The 12,894-nt window shown below is 36.0% G+C and overlaps 1 protein-coding gene across 1 annotated transcript in view; it reads right to left on the reverse strand.

The window, feature by feature from the left end:
- Window positions 1-12,894, reverse strand: part of flt4 (fms related receptor tyrosine kinase 4) — a 56,216-nt gene that overhangs the window by 34,977 nt on the left and 8,345 nt on the right. The window contains exons 2-4 of the mRNA XM_059516480.1: window positions 10,931-11,027; window positions 9,117-9,391; window positions 2,136-2,263 (exon numbers count right to left, since the gene is read on the reverse strand). Coding sequence (XP_059372463.1) covers window positions 2,136-2,263; window positions 9,117-9,391; window positions 10,931-11,027 — 500 coding nt within the window. The remainder of the gene's footprint in view (window positions 1-2,135; window positions 2,264-9,116; window positions 9,392-10,930; window positions 11,028-12,894) is intronic.

Below are 12,894 nucleotides of genomic sequence, written 5' to 3' on the forward strand. Positions count from 1 at the left end.
GCTCTTAAGCAGCACATGCTGAGCAGACAAGACAGACACTGGTCTCGAGCCGAATGCACGCTGGACTAAACCTAACCTTGGAGCACGTTTGGACACCCACTTTCACTTGGATTGAGCACTGAAGAGCACCGTGAGCACCAGCCTCCACGCACCGGCTTGCCATCCTGCACCTTTTATAATTGTAAATAAAATCCACCCTCCAGGGCCTTTTGTTGTTCACAAAGCCAAAACTTGTCGAGTGATTCTTCACCACCTCACAATATATATATATATATATATATATAAAAAAAAAAAAATCTTATGTTCTTTCATTTTTAATATTTGGCATGTTTGTTTGCTGCTGTGCGTCCCTGTGTTTAATAAGCAGTATGTACGCTCTTTAAATAACAAAGAAAAACTCCTTAAAATAGCAATGCACCAGCAATGTGCCTGAACACACCTCTTTTTTAGACCAGCACACCCACGGGCGCAAAAATTAGCAAAAGCATTTGCTAATTAAACGACGTGGCGCTGGATGGGAAAATGTGAATGGAGCTGGACTGAAACTAGAAAACACACTTGCACTGCGCCATGCGTTGGATTGCGCCGAGTGTATTATACTCTGATTTTCACCAAAATTGGTTTAGATCATCTTCAGATCAAGCTGGCAAAAATTTCAAGTTGATTAGTCAAATCTTTCTCGAATAACACGCAAAAGAATTTTACGAAAAGCATGCAAAATCTCCACAAAATTTTGGCATATTAGGACAAAACTTGGTGTGTTATAACAACCATGACCTGAGACTACCTGCAGTGTTCCTGCGCTGTGCCACCTAGTGATCAGTAGATATGAAAAATGCATATTTTTGCATATAACTTCTGAAGGGTTAGGCCAAAAATCACAAAACTGATCTTTTTAGATTAGGTGCATCATGCCAAATGGAATGATACAGAATTTTCTAATTTCAGCCATTTTGGGAGTCAGCCATTTTGAATTTTGTAGTAAAATGCTGTATTTCCTGAACGCATTTGATGTATTGTTACAAAACTTGGTATGGGTCAAAAACCTACTTTTTGAACTCCTCCTAGGCCGTTGGTCTGATTTTCAACAAAATCTAATCATATTTTCAGCCCATGCTGACAAAAAGTTACGGATTTTGTGTTGACAGACAAAAACATTTCGCATACCACCGCAACGAATTTAAGGAATGATGCCAAAATGACACTTGAGGCTGTATCTCTGCAATGCTTTGGCATATTGATACCAAACTTTGCGTGTGCAATTGTCAGCTCACACAGAACACACCTCATCAATTTGATAACAGCGTCACCTATTGGTCAAATGTGATAAGCCAATAAATCCTATTACTAGATGTTGTATTTCAGATTTTCCAGTCGTTTTGACAAAAATCATCCTAAAATGGCTTCAATTAGTAATTTAAGCAGTTGGCCTAATGCTTGCTTCTGTATTGATTGGCCCCATAATTGCCGCTTGCAGCTATATTTATTATTATTATTATGTAATACTGAAATATTATTTGATTTAATTGAAATATTAAAGCGTTGTTAGATATCACACCTGTCTATGTGACAGCCACTGGCTCTGTTTACAAAAGAAAGAGTTTAGGGATCAGTATAAGAACTATTTAGACAAAAAAAATGAACCAGTTACATACATTTTGCATAGCTGCAATTGCTTACATTGGCTTGCCTGGAATGCAGAGAGGGTGTATAGTTGATGCTAACAAAATGATGGAAGTTAGCAGAAGGCTGAAATCAGTTACAGCACATTTAAAGATGTCTAAAGAAGTTTATTTTAACAAAGTATAAACAGACCCATATATTTCTGCCCCATTTCAACACTACAGACTTTGCCCAGTAAACCCAGCCCATGAAGTATGATTACCTGGAGAACAATCAATTTGCAAAAAAATTCTGGAGAAAAACAAACAAACATTTATTTAAATGACTTTTAATTTCCTTTGGCTTGGAAAGCTATGTCACCTGAATCAGCTAAGGGCTGAAGTTACACTGCATATACAGTAACTGTTATTATCCTTGGTCAACTCTCTAAAAAATAATACAAAAACAAACATGTCCCCTAATCAATTTTGCAGAAACAGAGAGATCAGGTGAGCAGCTGCTGGACAACCTACCGAGAAGAGAGAGACTTTCAGGTCAGGATCTGAAACCAGGCATGGGACCTCAATGTGAGTTTGAGAATCTGTTATGAAGATGGTCTCAATGTTGTTCTCATTTCTCTTGATGAATGGATGCTGTGGGTCTGTTTGTTTGAAGAAAAGTGAAATTAGTTCAGTTGTCTATATTTTTCTTAAGTAAAACCCTTCAGATTATACAATTATATTAAACCTACATAAAACAGATAATATTTCCAATAGATTTACCACAAGTTTTAAAAGCAGAAATTTGAAGCTTCTATTTTTAAAATACATTTACTTGAATTCTTTATGATTTTTTTTTTTTTTTTTTTGAGCTGTACTTTTGGTGGATCAACCTCTGATTATGTCATATGGACATAATTTCAGTGTGCAAGGGTGATCCACGTTCTAACACATGTAACATTTACGGACAGAATCATACATACATACATACACAAGCATGCAAATGCAAGAAAGCAGTCTCAGGCAACATTGCACTGGTGATAAACTTCTATACACAAGGGGTGATAGAGTTTGTCAATCTAAATAAAGATATTGACTTTAACTACTTAAGCAAGATCAATATAGTATTTGACCTGAAATCGAAAAATAACAGAAGAAAGAAGCTGTATGCTAATGCTTGCTATATATCCCCTTTCTGAAATGCTGAGAATGCTGCAAGCTCCTGCAATGCTTTATGAATACTATTGCGGTCTGACACCAGCTGCGTTTGTGAAGCTAGAGGCATTTGTATTCACTGACTTGCAAAGAGTAGATAGCAATACCTCAAATTATACTGAATTACTCTTGCCTCCTAGACCAAGGTATGTGTGTGACTGAATACACATTTTTCAAAATAATTTTCTGTGTTGGTCAATTCTATTAGGATCTGGAAAAGGATGGAACGTCTGATGGGAGGACCTTTAAAATTTTGTACCAACACACACGTATGGCACAACTTTAATTTTTTTATGTGAAAACTGCCCATTTTTCCAGCCCACTTGGTCAACATTGGGCATAAATGCATGCGTTGACTTATATGATCACCAAGGACTCTGGTGAACTAAGTTTTGTTTACCAGCATCATCATATTTTGTCTTTTTTCAGTTATGTTCTGCTCTCAAGGCCTATGGAGTTCCCTGGGCATCCCCCATTTCCTCTCATCCTATGTGGGATTGGATCGCATCACCCTCTGGTTGGACATCTGTTTCTCTAAGTAAACTTAATTATCACACTGCAAAGCCTCTTTCTATTGAATCTATCTGGAATCGTAAAAGATTTTGACTTATCAGTTGACTGGAAGAGGATGTGGTCTAATCTAACTTTAACTTCTAAAAACTTGACTCGACGTCTTATCCTGTCCAATGTCATCCATAGAGCATACATACTGTAACTTTTTACAAGAGGTTTAAAATGAAACTGTAATCGACCTATAACTGTCATATCTGTAACACGGTATCATCAGGTACTTTTCTCCACATGTTTTGAGAATGTCCAATTGTTTTCAACTTATGGACTCATGTGAATTCTGTTTTATCCTTTTTAATACAACTTGATTACATGTCTAATCCAGGTTTATGTCTTCTCAATGATGATTCTAACTCCTGTAAAAGTTCATTAAAGAAGAGAATGTTGTTTGCTGGTTTTACAGCTGCAAAGAAGACAATAATACAAAATTGGTTTACTCGGCATGTGTGCAAAAGTATTCTGGATTCATAGCCTGCTTAAAAATAGTAAGGCTTTGAATAAGGCTAAACCTTGTACCATCGATGCACGGCATTGTTTTTCTTCAAAAATTTTAGACTAAATAAAGGAATGACCATTTTTTTCTCTCTCTCTTTTGGATTGTAAAATGATTGATGTGTCTGTTGCTTCCCCTTTCCTGTTTTGTTTGTTTGAAATTATGTTGTTTTGTTGAATAAAAAAAGAAAAAGTTGATCACAAAAAAAAAAAAATCTGTGCCAATCAACAGCATGTCACAGACCTTGTTGATAAAGCATTAAAGTGTTTAAATCAGAATATATTCGAAACTTAACATTCCATCTCAAGTTCTTTGACGGAATATATATACATTTTTAGCCAGATTTAGTCTGTGGATGATCCGAAATATCTAAGAGAGTACATTTTTATGACACCGCTCTATCAACAGTCTCTAGAACGTTCCTTAAAGCACCTGATAACAGCCTTTTTCTTGGGCAGCATGCATATGTGTGGGACGCTAAACAAACCTCTCCAGCTTTCACTTTCAGCTGGAAGTCGCAGCGCTGTTTCTAAGCCTTTCTTTGTACATCACCTGGTGATGCCTGCATCTCTAAAGCCACCATTATTCTAAAGAGTGTGATTTTTCCTCATGTAGCTTAAAGCAATCACTCCAAGCTGTCGGAGTCCAAACAAAAGGATTGTATCTTGAGGTTTATGTTTCTGCCCCGCGGTGGTCTACATGTACCGACATAATAGGAAAAACTCCTCACAGTGATTGTGCATCACAATAAATCACTTTCAGGAGGTGAATTGCTTTTTTGAGGGTGAAGAGACTGGGAAGCACTGGAGGGCATGACATGTAGCCATAATGCTGATAACTCTGAGAGGCAGCGGGACCAATAAGCAGTTAACTGAAGCCACATGCCGTGAAGTGCCATTCTGCTTTACACTCACTGCTAATTTATAGCTGTGATTTCAGCTGGCTCTGATCAACCCCCTAGTAAGATCTGTGGAAACTGTTTCGGCATCTTGTCAGGAGAAATCACCCGGCATTTCACACGAGTGAGTGTCTCAGCTGACTCTTTGATCAACTGGTCGAAAACCAATTGCTAACAAATACAGAGCTGGATTGTGTCACAAAGATAAACAATCCACCTGTCATTGGTTAAAGAAAGACTCCAACCATAAATTCTCTCATTATTTACCAACATACATCATTCCATACCTGCACTCTATTGTCATTTTCTGTAGTAGAGAAAAAAATACATATATATATATATATATTTAAAAGTATTGAGAATTGCTGTCAAGCTCCAAAAAGGCCAAAGGCTGCCTTATGAGGCCATACACTATTTTTTTGCGTTGCACAGTCCAAAATATAAGCTGTTCTTCAATGATACTCATGGAACAACCAGTGCTGTTTTGGCATTAATGATGCCCAACTAATCCAAAACAAAGCAACCACGTGCTCCTCCAGCTAATCCAGGTGTGCCAACAAACTATTTTAAAATGTGAACTCCATTGGATTGTAGGCACTACTTTTACCTTCTGTCCTGTTTTTGTTCTTTCTGGTTACCATAACCTGCTGCTTTTCTGCCTTTGTGGTTGAACTATTTCTGTAATTCAGGCTTCAGTGTTGTCTGCTGGAGTGTTTAGATTAAAAACATGGGCAGCTTCACTGTAGGCCTGGATTTAAAAACCCTTGAACCTCCCAGAAAAACATACAAGTGACATGACTGAGTGTTGAATAAAATATTTTTGCTGATAAGGTCAATTTATTTATGAAATCAAGCTTGACACAAGTATATTAAACTACAGCCAAACTCTTATCCACAATACTGAGGGGATAATATGTTCATGCCATCAAACTCAAAATGAATATTCTTCCCTTTAAATGATAAAGTGGACACTGGCAGGGTAACAGTGAATATACTTACTCTGTAATGGTGATATCAGCAAATTTGGCATTGTGTACATTTCTTTATTACATCCTTATCTTTAGTTTATTCAGTATAAAAGCTCTTTCCTAATCCCTGGCTGTCTCAGGGTAAACCAACTATGTACTAAGCGTGTTCATAATGTTTTGAATGAGATGTTTATGATGTCTTTGTCTGTTACCCAAAGAAAATAGAAACTTTAGACAAAGATAGCCTGTGGCCAAGCATTCTTTGAAGGGAGTCAAATAAAATGGGATTTGTGATTTGGTTTGCCTCAGGAAAATGCCACAAAAGAGATCGGACACTGATATTAAACTAAATTGAACTACTTTCAAAGGTTAAGTATCTATTTACACAAATAAGCTAAAGAACAAAGAAGAATTGCAGTCCATTTGTTACAGACTTTAACATTAACTACAGTCTCATTCTAACAACAACATTTAAGCACCATTTGAGTCCTCATAGCTTCCTACTGCTATTAATTACTTACAGTACATATTTTAGATTACTTTAATGATTGTGCTATTCTCAGTGTAATACATGTGCTGAAATGCATATAAAGTAGAGTGATTTTAAAATACATTTGTGCTTGCACTTCCACGACATTACCTCCCTTTATAAATAACATTCATGATATCATACAGTGCATACAGAAATGATACTACAATGTTTTGATCACACTACCTTTATCAGTATTTCATTATGTTTATGTCTAGTAACTTTAGAAGTACATATCAGCTTATTCTACACACCCTAAAAATAACCTTATGTAAGTCTACTAATAGTCTAATGAGAGTTAGTTGACATGTAGTTGCATAAAGTTACAAGTGGTAACAAAAAGTTACTTGTAGTAAGTAGTATGTCTAAAGTGGACTGTCAAAATAAAGTGTAACCAACTCAGAAATGTAACAGCATTGATACCAAGCATGATCTTATACATTACAGCTACATATATACAGGGATGCAGTGTTGGGTAAGTTGCTCTAAAAACTAATTAATTACTAGTTACTAATTACATCTTCAACAGTGTAATTAGATAACTGTACAAATTACTCTCTCCAAAAAGTATTTAGTTACTAATTACTTTCTATATCCTATATCATCCTCGACAACTTAATGATACAAGGATAGATATGAAACGGTTCTTTTAATTATTTCAAGTAACTACATAAATTATTCTGGTCACACTTTAGATTAGGGTCCAATCCTCACTGTTAACTAATTATTTACTATGACTTTTGCCTCTATATACTTCTAATTACTGCTTATTAATAGGATTTAGAATAATGCCTTGCAGAATAAGACATTAATGTGTGCTTTATAAGTGATAATAAACAGCCAACATCCCAGTAAAATTCATGCAAATAACCAACAAATTAATAGTGAGCATTAGACACTAAAGTGTTACCAATATTCTCATTAACTCACCAAAGTATTTAAAGTGAGAAGGGTACATAAAAAGCATGCATTTTAAGTCAAGACTTTAAATATTGATGTTAACCCTCTATGGAGTTGCCATATGGCAACAATTAATTTATACTCATTTCCTTGTTATTCTGAAAAAAACTATGATATATCACATTATGGGAATTAAAAGGGTAGGCCTTAAGGTAGCCAATGATGTGCTGTTTTTAAGTCACATGACAACTGAATGTCCTCCCAAAACTCTTTTTCCCATGGTCAACTTCACACAGAAGACACCTGTTGAAGTGCTCCAGAAATTGCTCTATTAACCTAATTTCTAAACATCTTTTCTCAAGGGGGATTTTTTTGCAACATCTTTGGTAAGTAAATTAGATATTTTAATTCATAAATCAATTTTGTCTAACATAGTTTTACTGTAAATTAAAAAAATATCAAGGTTGCCATATGGCAACCCTGTACCACAGTGGAATTGAAGTAATGTATTTCCCCATTGGGATTTTTTATAGATAGTAGCATCAATAAAATCATCACATTTATTTAATGTTTTGAAGTGTTTATTGTAGTATAGTTGTATTTATGTATAAATAAAAAAATTATGTCTTCTTTTCAGAAAATGAATACAGCTATATTTTATGGAAAGGGCAATAGGAAGAGTGCAGAGTTGGCCTGCAAATACCCTGGCTGCAGGGGGATCGTCCACATGAAGTGCAGCAAATGTGACTTGCACCTTTGCATCACAGCTGAAAGGAACTGCTTTTTGCAGTTTCATGGGATGTCATGAAATTTGACATGAGTTGGATTGAGATGGGTGCACATGGATGGACTGGGAAAACCCACACTGAGGGGCAGCTGTGCCCTAATGGTCAGAGTGTTGGACTAGTTACCCAAAGGTCACCAGTTTGAGTCTCGGTGCTGGCAGGAGTTGTAGGTGGAAGGTTGTGAATGAACAGCGCTCTCTTCCACCCTCAATACCCATGGCTGAAGTGCCCTTGAGCAAGGCACTGAACCCCCATTTGCTCCCCGGGCGCTGGATTTATAGCTGCCCACTGCTCTGGGTGTGTGTTCACGCTGTGTTCACTTCTCACTGCTGTGTGTGTGCACTTGGATGGGTTAAATGCAGAGCACCAATTCCAAGTATGGGTTACCAAACTTGGCAAATGTCACAACTTTCACTTTTCACTTTACTTCAGGGAGCCGCATATCGTAATACCTGTATTTTATGTTTTCATGTTCTACATGGTATTAGTGCATGTTCCAAGCTACCATACATTTACTTAACTTGTATAAAATACTTTAAAAAATATTTGTTCTTGTTGTTGGAAACTTTGTGGATGTAAAACAATAAAAAGCTGATGAATTTGATATCCATATATGGTATTTTTTTGTCCGTTTGCAAGCATTATAATAATACTTTTAAGTACCATTTTGAAGGTTAAATGATAGGAACCTACCTACTTTTGGTTTGCACGAGTTCCAAGTATAACAATCTATCAATATCTAAAAGAAATGTCCATTTAAATAGAAAAGATAATCATAATTTAATAGAAAAACTATTTTTTTGGCCATTTTCCATCGTTTTCCTAAATATAGTTCAATTACATAAGAAGAAAACTGTAATTAAATTACAGGAAAAAATAAGAGTAATGGCTTACTCTACTTTTTCAAGGAAAAAGTAATTATATTACAGTAACTACTTAAGTAATTAGTCACACCCAACACTGCAGGGATGTAGATATATTTTTGGTACACATGTTATTTTGGTCACATACAGTATGGGCACCTGCGCACCACTTACATGATACAACCTGTATATACACCACAGCTCACCAAAATCAAATAATACAACCAGAATTAATTCTAATAAGACTAACCAGTTTTAATCCTAGTCAGAAGTTAGTCTGTTTACAGTTCTCACCTCGCACAAAGACAAAAATGCTGGCTGCCGTGGTCCCATCGATGATCGCTTTGATATCCTGGTAGAAGCAGCGGTAGTATCCTGAGTCATTGGCCTGGGTGTTGGTAAGTATTAAAGTCTTGCAGTAAGGTTTCCCAGGCTCCCCTTGGCACTCCTTCACCCTGACTGCTCTGTGACCCGGGGTGTCAACAGATGACTGCTGATCCTGGCGATCAGTTAACTCAACTTTACTTAGAGACACTTCAGGCCAGCTCCAGTCCAGAATCCTCTGTCCCCTGGTGGAATGGGTCAGATAATCACATTAAAGTCAGTGCCCTTCCAAATGTTTTACCAAAAACATAGCCCCATAATACACAACCACATGATTTTTGAGAGCTTGAGGGTGTTTATACTCCAAAAGTTCTGTGTTGATTTTCCATAACTCTAAATATTTAGAAAAGTAACTGCACACCTTTCTAAATATGACATTAAGGTTTGTAGTACAAACAGAACAGGCTGGCTTGCATGCCATAATGTAATGCTTAGGGTTAGAGGAGAGTGGTTGTTTAAATCCTCAATTCCAGGGTTTTGAGCAATAATAAAATTAATGTTTGCCTTAAAAAAGTTTGTGTTTTCACTTGAGAAACATAACATGCATGTCTTGAAACCTGTGATCAAGTTTCTTAGATGGCAAAGGAAAAAGCAATGACATTTAAAGTGATGTGTTCCTCAATCAGATAATGGAAAAAAATTAGTTTGCGTTATCCTGTTCATTGAACACATTGTACGATGGCCCAAAAATATGCTTTCCTCTCAAAGGTATATGTTCATAACTGTTGAAAAAAAAAAAGTATTCTGGGAATTCTTGGCAAGCAATGTCTGCAAATTTTGAAGGGATTAGAGCTAAATATGTTGGATGGCCTCCCTGCATGTTCATACCACATTTATTTCTAAACTTAACCATCCAATCACTTCCAAATTCAACATGTCCCTTGTTTTTGTAATAGCTCACAGGCTTATCTGATTATTCAATCAAAAATGACCAGATCTGCATCTTTATTGTTTATTTAACTAGACATTTTATCCCATTTTGCACGAACAAGTAGTTTAACCTAGATGCAGTAGGGTAGTCAATGTTTCAATGTTTCGATTACTTTTTTAATCAACACCAATATTTTCAGAAATAATATATGTAAAAACAAAAACAAAAAAACAGCTCTGTGGTGTGACTTTCATATTTAATATGAGCTGCATTCATAATAATTATTAAAAAAAAAAAAGTTGAAAGTTATGACAGATAATAGTAAAACGTTTAAGAAAAAGTTTAGCATTTAAAGGCACAATGTGTCATTTTTTGAAGCAGAAACAAGGCTGCTAAACGAGCGTGACACACGGCTTGAAAGCAGTGGAGCTTTTATTATGCCTCAGTCGACCGCTTCCGCTCCTTCCGGTCATGAGTATGTGAGAAAAAAAGCAGCGCTGTTTTATCATAATAGATACATTTGAAAGGTCTGTTATAATGCTACTCTGTGTGGTCGTCACTGGTCTATTGAAACACACAACATAAAGTGTCTTCGGTGTTTCCATGTTTTCTACAAAACAAAAGCAGAAATCGAGGGGTTATGACATCATTGGCACACGGTCCATGTCACTAGTTAAAATTGCTAATTTCTCTGGATTTAAACATTCTTCGAAACATTTGGGATAATGTAAGTACACAAGTCAGCAAAACATATGACACTGTTCTAGTGTTTTTTTTAAATATTTTAATAAAAAAACTATTACATATTGTGCTTTTAAGGTCAAGTACCCATTAATAGATCATTTGATTGTACCTGCATGTAATGGTCAATGTGTCGTTAGCGTTAATCACGAGCTGGTCTTTGGTGTTGTCGAGGGTAGGTGGACTCATAGAAAACCCAGTCACCAGACCTACAAGAAAAGAACAGCATCATCATGAGCACAATCTAAGAAACAGTCAAATTCTCTTTATGTTCCTGGGATTACACATTTTGATAAACAGCGCTCTCTTCCACCCTCAATACCCATGGCTGAAGTGCCCTTGAGCAAGCCACTGAACCCCCAATTGCTCCCCGGGCACACTGTGTTCACGGTGTGTGTGTGTTCACTGCTGTGTGTGTGCACTTGTATGGGTTAAATGCAGATCACCAATTCCTAGTATGGGTTACCATACTTGGCAAATGTCACGACTTTGACTTTATTTATTTTACTGTTTTTGTACTGTCACATATTTTCTCATCTGTATATTTTTGAGGATGCATTGCCTTCCTGGACAAAATGCGCCTTGTATCATCGTTTACCTGGGACTGACTTTCCCATCATTAGGTGTTTTATTAGATTACCCAGACAACTGTCAACAGATGTGATTTATCATATATTATAGGAATTTTTAACTACCAGTTCCTTGAGCACATGAAAACCTATTTGTTTTCTTTAGTGTATAGACTACTGTGTGGTTTGTTGTAAATGCGCTATACAAATAAAATTGAAATTGAAATTGAAAAAATGAAAAGGCTCCTAATCTGGTTTGTTTTTCACTGACAGTGGGACAGAAAGGTCAAAAGGTCATCGTGTGCATGTTAATCGATCTAGGAGTGGTTTAAATGTCTTCTGTTGCTCTCAGAGCACACGGAGTATGAACATGCCAAGAGGAGTTATGAGATGCACCTGGATCAAATTAACACCAAATGATGACAAGAACATACACTGAGCATTCAAACCAGTTTCCTGATCACTACACAAATCACATCAACAAGTGTTACTTTATATGACAAGTTTATAAAAGGAAACGTCGGAGGAAATTAATACACAATATCCTGACAGAAAAAAATAACTGAATACTGAGTCTGAAATTTATGTTTCTAATTTATTTTCCTAATGTGATATACTTCTGAGAAAGCAGGATATTTTTGACAAGGTTTTAGAAAGGCTGAATTACCACGGTTCTCTAAAACAATACTGTAACAAGTTATTTATACATTGTGTATTAATTAATTTCTCTATTTGTTTTTGCACATTATTTAATGTTGTCTATATACTATATGGGGAAACTAAGCAAACGCATCCCAAGAAAAGCCTTATTAAGCATAACCTCCTTATCTATATCGAGCCTCTGAGGAGGAATTCAAAGAACCTGCCTATGACAAATTTCTTATTTATTATTATTATATTTTTTTTTGCCTAGGACATTACCTTTAAAAAATTATCTTGATATCTTTGATATATTTAGCCTAGCATTGTCGTAATTATAAAAATAGATGGAATTTTGTATAATAGAAATTGTCTGTATATAATATGATGAATGATTTTGTTCTGTTTCAGTCAGATTGACACAGCTATCACAGCTGTGGCAGAGATTTGCATATAGTAAAAGACAGGGAGAGTGAGGCACAGTTCAAGTGGCATGTCCTCTTTAGACTAGCAGACCAAAATGCTTTTCATGCCAGTCCCTGTGACTCCATAGACCCCATCAGCATACGTCAATCACAAGGAATATTTCTGGATTTCATGTATACAATCCATCTGTTTCAGACGCATCCGGCCTCAAAAGCCAACAAAGGAATTTTCTAAATATTTGATGGCGAGTCAATAACCTGTTTAAAGTTGAACATGAACATCCTGGCTTTTCTAGAGCAGTATTTTCAGCTCTGTAGATTTATTGTTGGATATCACCAGTCAATGGATAATGTGAAATATAAAGGATCACATTTATTTATTTTTAATTGTTTTTCTAAAATCCTGTGTGCATTACATCTGATTTGGTCTTAACTATCAGTTT

Source organism: Carassius carassius, chromosome 29, assembly GCF_963082965.1.
Source record: "Carassius carassius chromosome 29, fCarCar2.1, whole genome shotgun sequence".
In the NCBI taxonomy this organism is placed as follows: domain Eukaryota; kingdom Metazoa; phylum Chordata; class Actinopteri; order Cypriniformes; family Cyprinidae; genus Carassius; species Carassius carassius.